This window comes from Canis lupus, chromosome 4, assembly GCF_011100685.1.
Source record: "Canis lupus familiaris isolate Mischka breed German Shepherd chromosome 4, alternate assembly UU_Cfam_GSD_1.0, whole genome shotgun sequence".
Classification (NCBI taxonomy): Eukaryota; Metazoa; Chordata; class Mammalia; order Carnivora; family Canidae; genus Canis; species Canis lupus.
This window is the reverse complement of record NC_049225.1, coordinates 72,353,748-72,374,543: the sequence shown is the minus strand read 5'-3', so window position 1 is coordinate 72,374,543 and position 20,796 is coordinate 72,353,748. Positions and strand designations below refer to the sequence as shown.

Below are 20,796 nucleotides of genomic sequence, written 5' to 3'. Positions count from 1 at the left end.
AGGCATCTGGTCAAGAGTAGGTTATTGACAGTTCAGATTTGGGGAGTCAAAAATTTTATGTGAATTTTTGACTGTGCTGGGGGTCGGCATGCCTAACCTGTGTCATTCATGGGTCAAATGTAGTATCAAATGTACATGGAAATAAGTAATATGTATGTGAGAGCCTTAGAGGAAAGCATAAGAGTGAAAGGAGCACAGGCTGGTAGGGTGAAAAGGCAGAAACACCAGCTGAATCTGAGTTAGGACATAGTAGGCAAGGACATGGTGGACAGGCCAGCACAGCAGGCAGAGCCTGGAATAAGCTGTTTTTGTTCAGACCAGCTCCCTAAAAGAAACCATAATCAGGTCACGACCAACTCTTCTTCCCAGGGAAGCAGGGACACTTGTTGCTGCCTCTATGAAACTGCTAATCACCTTACATCTTGTATAATTCTAACATATGTGTACATATTTACCAGTTCATGTTGCTTCCGGCGAAAGCCCCTTGTACTTAAAGTACAGATTCCTTCCCCTGGCTTACAACATCTGGCCTCTATCCCTGACTTCATCTCACATCATCTTCTATGCTCCAGCCACATTTGCATTTCAGTTTCTCAAATGCATCAGGTTTGTTCTTGTTCTGAGGCTTTTGCACAAGCTCTGGTTAGAATGCTGTTTAAGTCCTGATATGTCCATGGTGGCTCTTTCTTGTCATTAAGAGTTCATCTTGCTGAGTGAAGTAAGTCAGTCGGAGAAGGACAAACATTATATGTTCTCATTCATTTGGGGAATATAAATAATAGTGAAAGGGAATATAAGGGAAGGGAGAAGAAATGTGTGGGAAATATCAGAAAGGGAGACAGAACGTAAAGACTGCTAACTCTGGGAAACGAACTAGGGGTGGTAGAAGGGGAGGAGGGCGGGGGGTGGGAGTGAATGGGTGACGCGCACTGGGGGTTATTCTGTATGTTAGTAAATTGAACACCAATAAAAAATAAATTAAAAAAAAAAAAAGAGTTCATCTTACACGTCCCAACTCAGAGAGCACTTCCCTCAATTCGCCATCTCTAACAACCACCCAATCACAATGTATTACTCTATTTCAGTCCTCTGCATATCAACTATTACCATTTGATATATTTTGTTTATGTATTCACTTATTTAATTTTCTGTTTCAAGCTATTAGATGTAAACTCCATAAAGTAACAGGTATTTTATCTGTTTTGTTCATAGCAATCAGAATAAGTTTATTTCATACATCAAAAAAACTACCAATATCTTCATATTATTAACCTCATATGGTGCAAACTAATATATTTCTAGTGCCTACAATGCTGCTTGGCACACAGCAGACACTTAATAAAATTAGTGGAATAAAATGAACATCATAGACATCTGTGTACATGTTTCTCTCCATAGGGCAGAGCAATTCTCTATGCGCTAATCTGTGGTACATTTTGACATTGATAAGATGATTAAATAGAGCAAAGTAAATGATCCAAAGAGAATTATAAAAGCAAATCGTCCAAATAAAATTATAAATTAGCATGCTCAAAATTTATTAAATTTCCATTTTATATAAATGAAGGTGACAGTCCTTTTACTTTAAAAATGGAAACTTTATAAAAAATACCATTTTGTCTAAAATTTGTAATTAAGAATCCATACTCAATAAAAACAAGCCCAAGCAATTACTTATTTCAGATTTTATTCATTTACATACAGTCACTGGGAATCTATGAGTCACACACTAAGTTAGAACAGTATTTCCATAGAATAACGATCACTGTCTAAGTCGATTTTAAATACTATGTGAAAAAACAAAGTGAGAAAATTATTTGCTTACTAACCTGTTTCAACATGAAGGGGAGGAAGAACGTTCACATTGTGAGGTGGCAAAATGCAAAGTGGCTGGTTGGTGAAATAGGCGGCCATGAACCGGGCCATGGACTGGATAACCCTCACTGCCGCCTCAGGACGAACCCTTCTAGTCATTCCAAACTCACAGGGAGGCTTCTCAGGAACTAAGGAATACAGCAAACGACCAAAGGAGATTCTGATCAAACTATCAAAAGTGGTAAGTTCCCAATATTATACAAGAAGAAAATTGTAATTAAAAATTTTTGCTGAGACAATGACCTATATAAGCTAATTTATAATAGGTATCTGTGTTTCCTGAGGACAACTGAACAAAAATAATTAGCCCGTAATTATGAGCATATACACTTAGGAACTACTGAGGACTTCAAGTTGCCAGTTTTATTTTAAAACATGGAGGGATAAATAGAAAACAATCCAGCCATGATGCACTTGTAAGCTTAGATTTCATTATTTTCCCTTCTGCCTTCCCTTTCCAATTTTTTTTCTTCGATAAAAGGAGGCAGAGCTTACTATAAAAATAATCTGAAAGCACTAGAACGGTGATTCTTTTTTTTTTTAAGGTTTTATTTATTTGAGAGTAAGAAAAAGAGCACAAGCAGGGAGAGGAACAGAGGCAGAGGCAGAAGCAGACTCCCCCACTGAGCATGGAGCCCGACATGGGGCTCAATCCCAGGACCCTGAGATCATGACCCGAGCCACAGGCAGATGCTTAACCGACTGAACAACCCAGGAGCCCCTAGAACAGTGATTTTTAATGCTGTTTTCTGTACCATTAGATCTGGGGATTAGGATACACTCCCCTTAGTAAGAGTGGTTCACTTTTATAAGATTCTTTGGTGGTAGGGAGGGACAAAAGGAAAATGTGGGGCGGAGAAAGTGGGGTGGGGGGATAGGAGTTACATCAGGATTTCTGCAGTGATTGATATATAAACTAGCAGGAGCAAATGTGTCACCTCCATTTGAGAATCAAAGCTCAGTAATATAAACTGGCATTCAGAAATTTGAAAATAGGTAAGCTACTAAATCTAAATACTAAGTTAACATTAATTTTTATGAAATTTCTGGCAGGACACCTGAGTGGCTCAGTTGGTTAAGCATCCAACTCTTGATTTCAGCTTAGATCAGATGATGTCAGGATTGTGAGATCAAGCCCTGAGTCAGGCTTGTGCTTGGTGTGGAGAGTGCTTGGGATTCTCTCGCTCTCGCTCTCCTCCTCTGTTTCTTTCTCTCTCTCTCTCTCTCTCTCTCTCTCACACACACACACACACACACACACACACACACACACACAAATTAATTAGGACACCTGGGTGGCTCAGCAGTTGAGCATCTGCCTTTGGCCCAGAGTGTGATCCTTGAGTCCCCAGAATGGGGTCTGCATAGGGCTCCCTGCATGGAGCCTGCTTCTCCCTCTGCCTGTGTCTCTGCCTCTCTCTGTGTGTGTCTGTCATGAATTAACAAAGAAAATCTTTTTTAAAAAATTAATTAATTAAAATAAATTTAAAAATAAAATTTATGGCCCCAAAAATAGCAAAATGTTTTTCTTTCCCAGAAGTCACTTGATACATATTCACAATATTAAGTTCTATGTGCATGTGAACCACTTGTATCTTATATACCTCAGCACCTAACACCACTCCTCTCATAGTAGGCACTCAAGATTATTGTTAATAAGCTTTTTTTAATAAAAAGAATCTTGAAAAAATCTTTTTAGCCTTCAAGCAGTACTCTTCATTTGGTCACTAAAAGTTTGGAGAAAACATACTACTACTTCACATTAAGCTTAAAAATATACGAGAACGAATTATTTTCTCCAGCATTAAACTTACTATAGGATTATACCAAGGCAAGATTTCCAGTAATCTTAATCATACAAAAATCATTATTGGAACCTCAAAAATAAGCTCCTTTAATGTGAAGCAACTTAATTCTAAAAGATGGTCACAGAGTAAAACTGTATCAACTCAGAGGTAAAAAAAAAAATTTGAAATGGTAATTCTGTATGTGGCACAGTGATGACGTTAATAATGAAAACCTTAGCCAGTAAAAATTATTACTTTATACAATGATTTAATAAGGTAAGTGTGCAGGAAAGAGTTAAAAGAACAGGCTTGAAAAAAAAAAAAAAAAAAAAGAACAGGCTTGCTTATAATGTTGGCCCTTGGATGGCATCTGGGAACGTGGATTTGGGGAAGATTCCCACCACCTTAACTGATGAGAATGGCTCCCTGGACCTGTTTGTACAAATAATGTGGTTTATGTTAAACAGCTGTGGTTCTTCTGAGAGTGTAGAATTTTGGGACAGGCTAAGCAGAAGGGTCTACATGACTCGCCAGCCTCTAATTAAAAAGCCTGGGCACTGAATCTCTAAATGAGCTTCCTTGGTAAATTATATTTACACGTGTTGACACAACCTGTTGCTAAAGGAATCAAATGTGTCCTGTGGAACTCCACTAGGAAAGTATTCTTAGAAACTTGAAATTATTAGTAATGCCCACAAAAATTTATGTACACTGCAGCACTACTTAAAACAATAAACAGGTGGCAGCAACTAAAACATGCAATAGATGCAATATGGGATCCCTGGGTGGCGCAGCGGTTTGGCGCCTGCCTTTGGCCCAGGGCGCGATCCTGGAGACCCGGGATCGAATCCCACGTCGGGCTCCCGGTGCGTGGAGCCTGCTTCTCCCTCTGCCTGTGTCTCTGCCTCTCTCTCTCTCTCTCTGTGACTATCATAAATAAATAAAAAATAAAAAATAAAATAAAATAAAATAAAAACATGCAATAATGGGGGAAATGTTTAATAAGTTTTCAAAAAAGACTTATTTACACTGGAAAATATTAATCAAGATATTAAATTCTAAAAGATTATAAAAACAGAATACACAGCTCTAATATACATATATAATATAAACATAGAAAGTGGTCAAATTATAAGTGACTTCTTCTTTATACTTTTCCATATTTTCAAAATTATCTAAAATGAACACATATTACTTCCATAATGAACACAAAGATTTTAAAAGATAAAAATCACAAAAAGTAAGAAATCCATTAACAGTGGCTAAAATAATAAAAACCTAAGTTGGCATAATATATGTTTATATATATCTTCCACTCTGGGTATTGCTTAATTTAAATACATCTCTTTGGAAAGGGCAATGCAGATATCCCGAAGCCTCTGAAACAAATTAAAAAAAGAGACTTGGAATACCTCAGAAAGTGATGTTCATCACTTTACTAAATCACTTTAAGCAACAGTTAAAGAAAATATGAGTATGTTTAGGAAAAATAATTGGATACCTGATATTATTTCTAACAAATATGGCTGTGAGAAAACAATTCTATCAATTCAGCAGGCAATTATTGCTAAGGCCTGAGGATGCAAAGATTTTTTTCTTAAGATTTTATTTATTTATTCATGAGAGACACAGAGCGAGACAGAGAGAGAGAGGGAGAGAGAGGCAGAGACACAGGCAGAGGGAGAAGCAGGCTCCATGCAGGGAGCCCGACATGGGACTCGATCCCGGGTCTCCAGGATCACAACCTGGGCTGAAGGCGGTGCTAAACCGCTGAGCCACCTTGGCTGTCTGGATGCAAAAATTTAAAAAACAAAAACAAAAACAAAAAAACCCATGATAAGGATCCCTGGGTGGCGCAGTGGTTTGGCGCCTGCCTTTGGCCCAGGGCGCGATCCTGGAGACCCGGGATCGAATCCCACGTCGGGCTCCCGGTGCATGGAGCCTGCTTCTCCCTCTGCCTGTGTCTCTGCCTCTCTCTCTCTCTCTCTCTCTGTGACTATCATAAATAAATAAAAATTTAAAAAAAAAAAAAAAAAACCATGATAATTGTTATTGAGAAGTTGACAGGTCAAAATTCACCATAACATAATTTAGTCAGAGCAACTAACTTTTATGCATAAGCAATTTCATATCTAAACCTACGAATAAAAAGAATGAAATTACACATACTGGTTGTTGAAATACATACCTGAACAATCCTCATTTTCTTTTACAGGTAGGTGGGACCCCCTCAATATTTCTCTTACTAGTTGATCACATAATCCTTGAGCATCATTTAAATTATAGCTATAGAGGTAACAGTATAAAAGAGAAAGATAATAGCGCATCTGAAGAAAACATGATCTTCTTCCTCCTTAAACAAGAAAGAATTAAACTTACATTAAGAACACGTTAGCAACTTTTTTTTTTAAAGTTTATTTATTTAAGTAATCTCTACACTGAACATGAAGGTCAAATTCACAACTCCAAAATCAAGAGTCACACACTCTTCCAAATAAGCCAACCAGGCACCCCAGCAAGGTAATGTTCTTGATCTGGGTGCAAGATAGACAGGCATGTTCTCAGCTTATGAGAGCTGTACACTCAGGTTATGTGGATTTTTCTGTATTTTACACTTCAATAAAAGTTTTTTTTTCTTAAAACAATACTTTGTTCTTTTTCATTTTAAGTTCTGAACGATTTTATTATCTTTCATCAGGCCCTAGGATGACTAAGATGTTATTCCAAGAGAGCTGCAAATCCTCATCAACTCAGCACTGAGGTCCATTAACAACATTTATCTCAAGTACACATGGCATAAAACAAAAGGAAACATGCTAAAAAAGAAAACGCCAAGATACCATACATATATCAATCAGTCAAAGAGACTTCCCAAAGAAGCACTATCCAAAGAGATAGGAGCCCCTGACCACTGTGTCCAAGTATCTGAAGGGTGTTTAGAACTGACACCTTATCCATTCCTCCTGAGTAAAAGAATTCCAATTTTGGGGGGCTAACAATGCACCCAGGGGTGCCCAGCTGGTTCAGTCAGTGGAGCATGAGACTCCTGATCTTGGAGTTGCAGGTTCAAGCTCCATGTTGGGGACAGAGATAACTTAAAAATTAAAAAAAAAAAAAATCTTTAAAAAAATAAATAATGCACGATCTCACTTAGATGTGGCCATGTAAAAAAATAATGACTGAATTATAAACCAAAAGAAAACACTGGATAGAACTTCCAGAAAAGCTGCTTGGAGGGAGGTAACTCATCTAGGAGGTGCACCCTTTCTTGTCCTTCCTGCTTTCTTCCTTTCTGCTGTCAAGAATATGGATGTGATGGCTGGAGTCCGAGTACTCATTTTAGCTCATGTAATGGGCCTTAAGATCGGAAGCAATGCACTAAGGTGACTGAGTAGAAAAACTAAAGGAGCACGGGTCTTTAACTAGACCATAGGAACACCAAATCAGCCCCAGAGTGTGAATTTCTGGTCTCCTTTTCTAAGACAGAGAAATAAATTTTCTTATTAAAAGAAGTTATTAATTTCAGTCTCTATTATTAGAAGCCATTTTTAGTGGATACAATTAGAAAAGAAATTAAATGTAAAGGTTCAGAATGGAATTCATTTCTCCATCAGAACTTCTCACCTTCTTGAATGTCACACCTCTTCATCCAGTTGGACAATCCCCTACTGAGAATGCCATTAGACTTCTTTCTCCAAATCTACTCAGTCACCAAGTCCAACTGATCAAACCTATTGTCTGTCAAGTATAACCTCTGTTCTCCACTACTCTTGACATTGCTTTGATTCAGGACCTCCTCAACAGACTAATTTTCCTGCTTCCATGTGAGACTTACATATCTACACCACATTTCTACAAATGACCCTCCACATTGCACCAAAGGAAATTTTCCAAATGGCCTATATTCATTTAAAAAGTTCTCTTTCCTACATAAAGTTTCTAACTGATCCCAATCTCTTTGGGATAAAATCTTAATCCCTTGACAATACATACAGTATGTTCCTTATCATCTATTCTCTATATATCTCTCACCTTAGCTCTCACCACCTTACCCCCAATATTGCATACATATATAATTTAGTCCTATTAAACAACTTACAATTTACCAAATTGTCATGGTTTCTCACATCTTTTTGCTTTTATAATGCTATCTTCTTTGTTAAATCATTACTTCTATTTTAACTGGCTGATTTATATTCAATTTTATTTTTTTTTATTTTTTTAAATTTTTTTTTTAATTTATTTATGATAGTCACAGAGAGAGAGAGAGAGGCAGAGACACAGGCAGAGGGAGAAGCAGGTCCCATGCACCAGGAGCCCGACGTGGGATTCGATCCTGGGTCTCCAGGATCGCGCCCTGAGCCAAAGGCAGGCGCCAAACCGTTGCGCCACCCAGGGATCCCTATATTCAATTTTAAATGTCAATTCCTGGGGTACCTGGGTGGCTCAGTTGGCTAAGCATCTGTCTATGGCTCAGGTCATGATCCAGGAGTCCCAGGATGGAGCCCCAGAGTCAGGCTCTCTGCTGAACAGGAGTTTACCTCTCTCTCTCCCTCTGCCTCTGCCTCTCCCCCACCTCCTACTTTCTCTCACTCTCTCTCATTGTCTCAAATAAAGAAGTAAAATCCTTAAAGAAATTTTTTTAATGTCAACTGCTCCAAGTTTTCCCCAGACTAATGCTGACACTCCAGCCTTAGGTTGTGGGAAGTGCTCTTCTGTGCTTCCCCAGCACCTACCAAACAACATAACAAGAAAAGTGCTAGTTGTTTATGTAATCTCTCCATTTTATGGGCAACTTAAGGGTAAAGTTATTTATTTCAGTTAACCCTAGTACCTACTACAGTACTAGGGACATACAGGGCCCTTGATAAATACTGGTTAAATAGGAGAATGAATGAAATATACAAAGAAGTCATAAAATTAACTTAATAATTGGCCAAACCTGACCATGTGATAGTTACAGTCATGGCTAGTTCCAAGGTTGCTAGCTGAGAACTTCTGTCATCCTAGCCTACCCTCAATACCATAAAAGCTATCACCAGTTTCTAGAATCTACAATCCTATAGTCTCATCAAAAATTCCATGAAGAAAAAAAAAAGAATTCCATGAAGCCCATACTTAACCCAACAATCAGTCTAACTCACAGGAAATTCTTCAAGTTGAAATACTTAAGGACAGAGAGCCTTAGCTCCATGCTTCTCTAAGTCTGTAAAAAGCAAATGGCCAAAAAAACATTATTTTATTTAGGATCTAAATCTCATTTAAAAAAAAAAAATAATAATAAATAAATCTCATTTTTCCCCATCAATAATTAATCACAACTCACTAACCAAAAGAAAGGACAGAGGGAGCCTCCTCTAGGTAATGGAAAAAATTCTTGGTGCTACAAATTCCAAGACAAAAAACAATTTTAAATAACTATTTCTGACAGTCAAGTTGCCTACCATTATGTATTCCATTCGAGCATTAATTGTGAGTACTCAGAAACTTTGGAATTATTTTTAAACTCTACAGCATTCCAAAATACGTTCCTACCAATATTATGGTGACTATTATTTTTTAACACTCTCCTACCTTTCTCTTGGGTTTCTTGTAGTGCTTTCTTCCACAATTGAACAGATTTTTCATATGATCCTAACAGGAAATATTCTTCACCTACAAAGTTTTTAACCAACAACCAGTCATGGTTAATGACATTACTTTATAAAAATTTACTTCATTTTAAAATTTAGTGGATGCAGCTCAGTTAGAAACTATTTTGAAAAACAAGGAATCACAAGCAATTAATAAAATCAAAGCCCAGTTAACAACATTGCTTATTCACAGAGTTGGAAAATGTTTATAAGCTACTGACCATTGATAGATTTAAGTTCCAAGCCTTGGTTCACATGAACTCCAGCAGTCTGTAAGTTAGCCTGTATATGACATAACAGAGCCTTGACAGTAGATGCTTCTTGTGCCATCTTTTCCATTAACTGCCTGTCATCTTCAGGAAGTCTTTGACTTAATTGTGTTTGATACCATAAAGTTTTTTTGTACAATACTCTCCAGAGGACAATCAATCTGCAGACAAAATTAAGTGATCATCAAAACCAAATTTCAGACTAGGAATAAAAATGAGTACAGTCTCCTACTTAGCCTTATTACTTTTGCCTATACTCTTTACTGATATAATAATGTATATACAAACTGATCAGATTTAAACAGCACAAAGTCCACTGATCCAAAAATATGGGATCCCTGGGTGGCGCAGCGGTTTAGCGCCTGCCTTTGGCCCAGGGCGCGATCCTGGAGACCCGGGATCGAATCCCACGTCGGACTCCCGGTGCATGGAGCCTGCTTCTCCCTCTGCCTGTGTCTCTGCCTCTCTCTCTCTCTCTCTCTCTGTGTGACTATCATAAATAAATAAAAATTAAAAAAAAAAAAAAAAAAATACATAATATATTTTTTAAATCTTTTTTTAAAGATTTTATTTATTTATTCATGAGAGACACAGAGAGAGAGGCAGAGACACAGGTAGAGGGAGAAGCAGGCTCCATGCAGGGAGCCCAATGTGGGACTCGATCCTGCAACTCCAGGATCACGACCTAAGCTGAAGGTAGATACTCAACTGCTGAGCCACCCAGGTATCCCAACATTTTTTAGATCTTCGTGGTTATTTTTCTATAGCGCTTACCTAAACCAACATTATTCAATACTTGGAGATATATCATGGCTGCCCAAGACTAATAAAATACATGTGTTGAATAAAACTCGGCATAAATTCTACAATATTTTAAAATAACATAAAAATTTATTAATGCCGACTGGTAATAGATACAGGGTTTCTTTTAAGATTTATTTATTTATTTATTTATTTATTTATTCATTCATTCATTCATTCATTCATTCATTTATTCATGAGAGACAGAGAGAAAGAGAAGGAGATAGAGGCAAAGGCAGGGAGAAGCAGGCTCCCCCTGGAGCTGGGAGCCTGACACGGGACTCAATCCCAAGATCACAGGATCACAACCTGAGGCAAAGGCAGACGCTCAACATATTGAGCCACCCAGGCACCCCCTAATACAGGGTTTCTTTTAAGGATCATAAAAACATTCTGGAAGGGCACCGGGTGGCTCTGTCAGTTGGGCATCCAATTCTTGGTTTCTGCTCAGGTCGTGCTCTCCAGGTTGTGGGATCAAGCCTTGCATTGGGCTCAGCGAGGAGTCTGCTTGGGATTCTTTCCCCTTTCTTCTCCCTCCCCCTCTGTTCCTCCTCACTCTCCCTCAGATAAATGAATAAAATCTTAAAAAAAAAAATTCTGCAATTAGTGCTAATGGTTCTAAAACCTTGTGACTATACTAAAAAGCATTGAATTTTACACTTTAAAATGGTGACTTTTTCAGTATGGGAATTTTATCTCAATTTTTCAAAAAGGAAAACATCTATAATGTTGATAGTACCCTAACAGAAAGTAATTATACCTGTGTCCTGGTTGTTGAGCAAGATTTACTACTTGAGGACAAATCTTGAAAGATGAGTTCCAGGACCATTTTTCCTGAGAACCACTATCTTGAAACATTTGAAAAATGGGTACCACCAGTTTGTCTTGATTTGCTGTTCTACTTCCATCAGTTGAGGCTGAAATAACTTCAGGTTGAAGACCATATATAGCATTTAAATTATCGGCTACCATTTTAAGTAAATGAAAACTAGCCAAAAGCTTCTCTGAGAATAACTGACCCTGTTGTTGCTGAGTCAGCAAAAGCTTTATAGTATTTGAGGTCAGCTTTACCAAATGTCCCACATCTTGTTTGTATCTCATATCCCAATACTGGATTGATAAACACTGATGAAAAAGTTGAAAGATACAAAGGACCCATGCATTTTGGCCTGTGCTCTTGTTTAAAAAAATATCTAGTTTGGGGAAAGGACATTTTATAAATTGAAGAATGTAGAAAAAATGAGTGATACAAACTACCGTGTAATTCAACATTACATTTTTTTCCATCACATTTTTTGAAATTCCTATAGTCCATGCTGCAAGGAGATTTTTCTGGACAGAATGCAGTTCTGTAATGGTTTTATCTGTTTCCTTGACATTATCTTTTGCATGTATTGTGTCAAACATAGATGCAAATTCCAGTCTTCCCTCCTTGACACTACTGAACAATGGATCATTTTTTTTATTCCAAAGTGAGAATAAGTTGTTCGGAAAGTGATTGCCTTCATTAGTTTCTTCTGCTTCAAAATCCTAAAATGTGAGTGAAAAAAATTTATACTTAATATCATGTAACACCTTACAAGTAAAATCACTGATGTCCTCAAATTTCTTTCCCTTTAACAAAACAAATGTTTCTTGGAATAAAGTCAATATGTAACTGTTCAAAGTAAATAAAACGCTGCTACTAAGTACCTGGAAATCTGCTGTTTTTTCACTTAACTTCATTGTTTCTTCTGTCTGTAAGAATCTGGGGACAGTAGAATCAGCTAAACTTTGATTTCCTTGGTGTTTTAACAGGCTAGATCTCAGGGAATCCAGTGATCGTAAGTTCAGCCCTTTGCCTTTTGGCTGTAGAAGATAAGAGATTTCTAAGAGTAAAAGTTTATCTGTAATTCCACCACAAACAATTACAAATTCTATAGACAACTGTACACAATCCAAGGACATTACTGTCAGTATGGTTTTAATCTGGAAAGACTAAGCAGCCAACTTTTACCAATGATACCAAAAAGCACTATACCTTAGACAATATCATACTTTGATATGTTTTCTCAAGCCTCTGGGTTGAATCAAGTAGAAGGGATCTCATGAGCACTGACGGAGACAGGTTATCAACAAATCGAAGGGTTGTGACCATGTATCCATCAGAAATAATGAGGTAGGGTAACCGGGAGTGTGCTTTTATGGAAAATCTCTGTCTCATGGGGTCACTATCAGAAGCTGATGAGTCTACAGAATTATTTGAATCTTGAAATGTAAACTGCTGTGGTCTAGCAAACAAACACAAAATTAAAGAATTAGTAAGAGAAAAATCTTAAAGGAAACAATCATATTATTCCAAAGAAAAGCAAAACAACAATTAAAAGCTACACAATGATAAAAAAGCCAGTTAAACACACTAACATTTAATTGCATATATCTCTAAGGAAAACACAAATGTTAAATAATATGTAGATTTATGTTTTTTAAATGCCCCCTGAATTGTGGCATTTACTCTATTTTGTTTTTAGTTTTAAACAAACTATTTCAGAAAAGAATTAAGGTAGTTCATTTTTACTATTAGAGAGTTAATAGTAAAGTTTCCTTCTTACCATATATAAATATAAGAATATAATTATGAAAAAAGAATGTAATTATGAGTTATGAATATACTTGTTATTAAGGAGGAGAAAGAAGGGGAGCCTGGGTGGCTCAGTTGGTTGAGTGTCCAACTCTTGATTTCAGCTCAGGTCATGATCTCAGGGTTGTGGGGCTGAGCCCTGAGTCGGGCTCTGCACTAGGCTTGGAATTTGCTTAAGATTCTCTGTCCCTTGGACAGCCCGGGTGGCTTAGAGGTTTAGTGCCGCCTTCAGCCCGGGGTGTGATCCTGGAGACCCAGGATCGAGTCCCAAGTCGGGCTTCCTGCATGGAGCCTGTTTCTCTCTCTGCCTGTGACTCTGCCACACTTTCTCTCTCTCTCTCTCTCTCTCGAATAAAAAAATAAAATCTTAAAAATAAAAAATGTCTTTCCCTCTCCCTCTGCCCCTCTCTCTCTTACAAAAAAGGAGGGGGAGAAAAAAACTGAGAAAGACATTTGGAAAAGATGGTAGTGACTAACTTTTTATCAGTTTTAGATTAAATTTGACGAGTTTCCATATAAATGTACTTATTTACTGTTATGTTGGTATACCTGATTAGGATTACTCAATATCGCTGCTTATTAACTTTGGGGCTTTATAAAGAGATCAAATAATCAATAATATATTATAATCTCTTTCTGGTTAGGAAATTATTCAAATACAGGTTTTATTGGCCAAATAGTCAACAACAGGAGACTAGTTAAATATAGGACATACACACCACAAGGAATCTATAGAACATTAAAAAATTACTTCATGGAAAGATGTATAATATAAACTGTTTAATCAAAAAAGCAAAACAGTAAACAGCATATATCATAGAATTCATTTTGTTTTAAAAAAGAAACTAATATTATTATTATAAAGTCATACATACTTTTTTTAATTTGTAGGACAATACACTAAAACATTAATAATTGTTATTTGGGAGAAATAGGATTACAAGAGTATTTCATTTTCTTTTTTTTGTTTGTTTGTTTGTTTTGGAGTATTTCATTTTCTACACTAGTTTTACAGCATTTGATTTCTAAGTTTCTTTTTTTAAATAATAAAGATGTATTTCTTTTATAATCAGAAAAAGTAATCCAATTTAAAAGGTCCTAAATTAATTCTTTTTTTAATATTTTATTTATTTATTCATGAGAGACACAGAGAGGCAGAGACAGGCAGAGGGAGAAGCAGGCTCCATGTAGGGAGCCGGACGTGGGACTCGATCCCAGGTCTCCAGGATCACGCCCAAGGCTGAAGGCGGCGCTAAGCCCTTGAGCCACCCGGGATGCCCCCTAAATTAATTCTAAAAAATATGAGGCAATTCAAGTCAATTATGAATTGGACCTTAAAAAATAAGGAAAAATACTTTCACTGCAGGAAGAGACAAACTGTTCAACTAGAATTTTCTAATACTAAAAATTAAGCATCATTTTTTGCTAAATATAATCAAGGACACACCTGTCCTCAATTTCCTTTCTTTGAGGCAATGGCAATGGATTGATTTCAAAGGACTTTTCCAATTTTTTTGTTTTGTCAATACCTGTGTATACATGTCAGGTCATATCTAATATCAACATCAATAACAACAAATATTTACTGAACACCTACTTTATGTCAGAACTGTGCAAAAAAAAAAAAAAAAAAAAAGAACTGTGCTAAGCAGTTTATTACTAATTATTTTTTTACTTCATTCTCTCAACCCTAAGAAATAGAGTAATTTACATTTCACAGTAAAAAAAAAGACTTAAAGTATAACTTACCTAAAGTCACACAATTAATAAGTAGAAGAACCAAGATTTTTTTTTTAAGAACCAAGATTTAAATTTTTTTTTTTTTAGATTTTATTTATTTATTCATGAAAGACACAGAGGAGAGAGGGGCAGAGATACAGGCAGAGGAAGAAGCAGGCTCCATGCAGGGAGCCCGATGTGGGACTCGATCCGGGGTCTCCAGGATCACACCCCAGGCCGCAGGCGGCGTCAAACCGCTGCGCCACTGGGGCTGCCAAGATTTAAATTTTGGTATGACTCCAAACCCAGCTGCTAACCCACCCCACAATTAAAAATTAACATATGGCTAAATTCTAAAGTCTTCTATTCTTTTCCCACAGTTTTTTCCTTCTTTCCTTTTGAGGAAAAAAAACAGATAAATCCATGTACCAACTTACGTTTGAGTTACTAATTTAACTGCTCTTCTTTTAAAACAATAAAAGATACATCACACTTCTTTGAACTTTTATATAAAAGAAAATAAATGTTTTAGTGCTACTAAATATTTAAGTAACTTATACTTACATAGCCACAATGTCAAATTTTCACCAGGATTAAGCAACAAAAAGAAATAAAGGAAAACTATAAATAAGAAACAGATATTAAGATAACAGACTCAAAGAAAGAATAAGACAATTTGAAAGACAAAATTATTTTACAAAAATACATAGTAAATACCGAAGGAGAAAACCTGAAAACAAAACAATTCAAATGTCTCACCTATATGTTATTAGTGGGTGAAAAGGAATAAATTCTGCTGGCCCAAATTCTATGGAGCAACCAAATGTAATTAATGTCACCAATTCACCTTGACAGGTCAATAAAACCAGGGAGCCACGTTTTAACATACAAGCCAGAAAAAGACTATCGTGAGTCCAGCTGATATCACCTACCCAGTAGGACCTAGAAAAAGCAAGACAGTATATTTAGAGGACTCTACAATGTCTTTCATGATTTAAAATGGCCTAGCAGGGGTGAAACACTCCAAAAATAAGGGGAAAAGAATGTATAGTAGGCAATTATCACATACATTTTGGGTAATTTTACTTCCCAGAAAGAAGGTAAGAAAAAAATGCTTGCTCATAAATATGTATTCCAAACAATATTCCAATCAGAAATTCACAGACACGTAAGCAAATGATAAGACGAAAATACTCTGTAGAACAGTTAAGTTTTTCAGTCAGTCACATTTTAATTAGAACAACTTTAATCATATTGGTGCCTACAACTAAATCTACTGATGAATTTAAAAGTCAATACCATGCCTGTCCTCTCTGCAGCTTGCCAGAGGTCCATGCAGCAGCACACTCTCTTCCCTAAAGCTATCTTTACCACTCCGTAACTATCTGGTAATATGAATATCTTATGGAGACAGAAAGTAGCTCCTCATGTAAATAATGACACTCTAAGTCAAGCAGCCTACTGCACTGAGACCAGTAATATTTTTTACTTATTTATTTTATTGAAGTACAATAGAGACATGATGTTACATTAATTTCAGATGTAAGAATAAATAATACCTTTAGAAAGGAACTTTTGGGGAGGAAAAGAAAATGAAGGGGAAGGCTAGATAGGCCTGAAAACTGGGAATTCAGAGATTCAGAAAAGGAAATTAAGAAGTCTAAGAGGAAATCTTCCTACTCTATAATCCCAAGTAGATCCTGGTGGTGCCATCCAAAATCATGACTTACGTTGTTATTAACCCATACGCAGAGCATGGCAATTTTGTTTAAAAGCTAACACCTCAGCCTCCCTGAGCATATAATGGTTTTCCCAGTCCAGGATGTCTTCATTTTGGTCTCTAATGAAACTCAATACTTTCCTACCAATTGTGATTCTACTCTTCCTGAGACAATGCAAGAAAAAATAAAAGAAAAAAAGAAAATATGTTCATGTATCTTCCACCCTACCAAGACCCTTTTTTTCTTTAAAAAAAAAAAAAAAAAAAGATTTATTTATTCATGAGAGACACAGGCAGAGGGAGAAGCAGGCTCCATGCAGGGAGCCTGATGCGGGACTCAATCCTGGGATCCCAGGATCACACCCCGAGCCAAAGGCAGACGCTCAACCACTGAGCCACCCAGGCGTCCCCCAAGACCCTTTCTGAAAGTGAGATTTTCCTTACATGAAGCAATTTTTAGAATCTATCAATCAGGGCAGCCCGGGTGGCCCAGCAGTTTAGCGCTGCCACCTTCAGCCCAGGGCATGATCCTGGTGATCAAGTCCCATGTCTGGCTCTCTGCGTGGAGCCTGCTTCTCCCTCTGCCTGTGTCTCTGCCTCTCTCTCTGTGTCTCTCATGAATAAATAAATAAAATCTTTAAAAAAAAAAAAATCTATCAATTACAAGTACTGAAAGTAAATTGCATTCTCTATCTAAATACTTATTTAGATATCTTTTGAATTACCAGAGCCTTAAATTTATTAAACTATCAGAAAATTGAAACACTAATAGAAACACAGGAGTTTTTACCTGATAAGTGTAGCTGGAACCACAGGATTCTTATTACTACATCCTCTCAGGCTACCACAGAGAGTAACAAAATTCAGTGTGTTTATGAACAATACCTGAGTTGCCTAGAAAGGAGGGAAAAAAAACCAACAAAACCATTAAATTATTTTGCTTTAATCATTATTTTTGATTCTAGAGACCCAGAGACCTATTATCATATCAATAAACTCTCTTGGAAGTCTTTCCCAACTGGCAAAACAGTACTGAAAACTGTAACTCCTCACTCTTATACTCTATTTTAAGGACATCAGTTACCACTTTGTACTTTTTTCTTCCTTTTTACTATTCTCTTTTCACTTCTGAAGGCCAAGTTTTGAAATTACAGCAGCCAGTTTAAATAACTTTAACAATCTACAATACTAAATTGGATCAGAAAACACCAATTCAAAGAACAAAACATGACATTAAAAAACAAGGAACTCCAAGCTGGACTAAACTTTTTTATAAGTTACTTCCAGGACAGATTATATTTACTGACCTTTGGGTCTTTCTGATTAAGGGTTACTGCCAGGGTAACACCATCTCTTGAAAAGGCAGAAATGAGAGCACCTCTTGACTTTACTGAGGCACATTTAGGAATCAGATTGCACAGATGGCAGTTTTGTTGTGCCCAATGAACATGGTATGGCAATGACCTAAGAAAGTAATGAAATAATTGAAAATAGGAAATATGGTAACTTTTTATATATTTTTTTAAGATTTTTTATTTATTTATTCATGAGAGACACAGAGAGAGAGAGAGGCAGAGACACAGTCAGAGGGAGAAGCAGGCTCCATGCAGGGAGCCCGATGTGGGACTCGATCCTGGGATCAGGCTTTGGGCTAAAGGCGGCTTAAACTACTGAGCCACCCGGGCTGCCCATATGGTAACTTTTTTTTTTTTTTTCATATGGTAACTTTTTAAATTAATATTTAGTTCATCATAAACAAAACTTAAGGATTCAACTAAATTCCTACATGTGCACAAATATTAAGGGGCCTCTTAGCAACTCTCCAGAAGTTTCATCAAAGGCACAAGAGCAGTTGCCAGCTCAATAAGTTCAGTATCAGCATTCTGTTAGTAACGGCATGCTTCAGAGTCAACTCCAAATACATCTGCTTTGATGAAAGTTTTACAGGACACAGATTTCTACATTATTGTAAATATTTTTACAGAAATTAAAGAAATAGAGAAGAAAGGATTTTTAAAGTAGTGGCAATGTTCTGGGATGCCTGTCTGTTGCTAGAGCCTACAACTCTTGATCTTGGGGTTTTAAGTTCGAACCCCATGCTGGGCAGAGATTACTTAAAAATAAACTCTTTTAAAAAATAAAAATAGGCGCGCCTGGGTGGCTTAGTTGGTTAAGCATCCAATTCTTGATCTCAGCGCAGGTCTTGATCTTAGGGTCATTAGTTCAAACCCTCCATGCTTTGGAGCTTCCATATAAAAAAATAAAATAGTCTCAATGTTCTATATTTGATATGAGGACAGTTATACACATGTATACTTATGAAAATCCATCTCATTATACACTTAAGATTTATTCATTTTACTTTATCTAAATTATACTTTAATGAAGTACTGTTAACATAAGAAAATGAAGAAAAACAGAAAAAAACACATTTTTACTAAATCTTGCTTAGGCATTATATGCTTTTAATGTACTCTGTATATTACTGGGCTTTTTAGAATAAATAAAACTATTTTTATTTTATTTATATTAATTTTTTTAAGTAATCTCTACACCCAATGTGGAGCTCAAACTCATGACCTCAAGAGCAAGAGTGGCATACTCTTCTGAGTCAACCAGGTGCCCCTAAATAAAACTTTTTTTTTTTCATTTATTTATTTGAGAGAGAGAGCTTGTGCATGCAGGAGCAGAGGAGGATGGGAGGGGGTGGAGGGAGAGGCAAAGGGAGAGGGAGAAGCAGACTTCCCACTGAGCAGGAAACCCAATGCAGGCTTAAATCCAGAAATCTGGGACCATGGTCTGAGCCAAAGGCAGATAACTGAGCCACCCAGGTGCCCCAATAAAACTATTTTTTTTATTTATATATATTTTTTAATTTATTTATTTATGATAGTCACAGAGAGGAGAGAGAGAGAGAGAGAGAGAGAGAGAGGAGAGGCAGAGGGAGAGGCAGGCTCCATGCACTGGGAGCCCGATGTGGGATTCGATCCCGGGTCTCCAGGATCACGCCCTGGGCCCAAGGCAGGCGCTAAACCGCTGCGCCACCGAGGGATCCCAATAAAACTATTTTTAATTAAAAAGTACTGGAGTATTTAAAAGGTACAGTATTAAATTCAAATTATGTCCCTTTTAAAATTCAATTGAATTATTTTTCAAAATAGCTACCTCTAGAATTTTAATACAAGACTTTCTTACCTTTTACATGTTCTCAATTCCAAGAAAGGACACGAAACAAAAACAAGAAAAACCTTCTAGAGTAAACATTTAAAATGAAAACTAACAGTACAACAAAAAAAAAAAAAAGAAAACTAACAGTAGTATTTATGGGAAGAACAGCTTTGTAAAATCTCAGAAGTTCAAATTTAATTTCATTTAACTAATCCTACTATGCTCTTATGGGAGAAAAAAATATTCCTGTAAAAGGGATAAAAAATAAAGAAGAAAAAAACCTTTACCTTACCTCATAGTTGTAAATACATTTTCATGCCACCGAATTGCTAGAAATGTTAACTTCAGACATTCCCCAGAATAAAAAGTAAACGAACACAGGCAGCAGTCTCCAAATAACTGTATAGAAAAATTTAATAAACTTTAGTATATAATTCATCTGAAAATAAATCAACAAATATATAAAACATGTATTTCTCATCATAAATAAAACACATGGAAATCCTGCTTATATTTTTATTCTTAATATTAGACTAAAGAATAAGTAATTAAAAAAAAGAGTTAGTAATTTTTTCCTTATTTCATAACTATGTATTATTTAAATTAGGGCACTATCCCTGGAGGTGGAGGAAGGTAAAGGAAAATAAAATTTCAAAATGCATAGTGCATTGGGTAATGAAACATTGGCCCACACACACAAACAATGCATGCAGCTATTTATAATGTTTTTTAGTTAATGAATATGTTCTTTCTTGGAAATTAAATAGCTTATTTAATATTACCAATTCTAGCTTTTTAAATTATAAAGCTAGTTTTATTTTAAAACTAAAGATAAGTACAGAATCAGACCTATAAAATACAAAGAACTGCTGGTTGTCAGAGGAGATGGGAGAGGGGGTTGGACAAAATGAGTGGGAGATACAGGCTTCTAGTTATGTAACAAGTCATGGGAATAAAAGGTACAGCAGAGGATATATAATCAATATACTGTAATATATAGTACTGTGTATTACAGTACTGTAATAGTTTCGCATGGTGACTATACTTGTGGCAAGCACAGCATAACATAAAGAATTGTTGAACTGCCATGTTGTATATCTGTAACTAACACTGTGTGTCAAATATACTCAAATATAAAAAGAAATAAAAAGAAATAAATTTTAAAAACTAGGGAAAAAGAAAACTCAACTTAAGCCATTGTTTT

The 20,796-nt window shown here is 36.3% G+C and overlaps 1 protein-coding gene across 16 annotated transcripts in view; it reads right to left on the bottom strand.

Moving 5' to 3' along the window:
- The window catches only part of CPLANE1 (ciliogenesis and planar polarity effector 1), a 137,323-nt gene that overhangs the window by 103,455 nt on the left and 13,072 nt on the right, over nt 1–20,796 (bottom strand). For all 16 annotated transcript variants that reach the window (XR_005358569.1, XR_005358568.1, XM_038535284.1 and 13 more), the window contains 11 exons: nt 19,885–19,991; nt 17,732–17,888; nt 17,215–17,318; nt 15,464–15,646; nt 12,386–12,635; nt 12,058–12,213; nt 11,126–11,895; nt 9,517–9,725; nt 9,237–9,317; nt 5,851–6,015; nt 1,830–2,003 (listed from right to left, as the gene is read on the bottom strand). Coding sequence is in view for 14 of the 16 variants with exons in the window: in XM_038535284.1 (XP_038391212.1) it covers nt 1,830–2,003; nt 5,851–6,015; nt 9,237–9,317; nt 9,517–9,725; nt 11,126–11,895; nt 12,058–12,213; nt 12,386–12,635; nt 15,464–15,646; nt 17,215–17,318; nt 17,732–17,888; nt 19,885–19,991 (2,356 nt within the window). In the remaining 2 variants the exon portion in view is untranslated. The remainder of the gene's footprint in view (nt 1–1,829; nt 2,004–5,850; nt 6,016–9,236; nt 9,318–9,516; nt 9,726–11,125; nt 11,896–12,057; nt 12,214–12,385; nt 12,636–15,463; nt 15,647–17,214; nt 17,319–17,731; nt 17,889–19,884; nt 19,992–20,796) is intronic.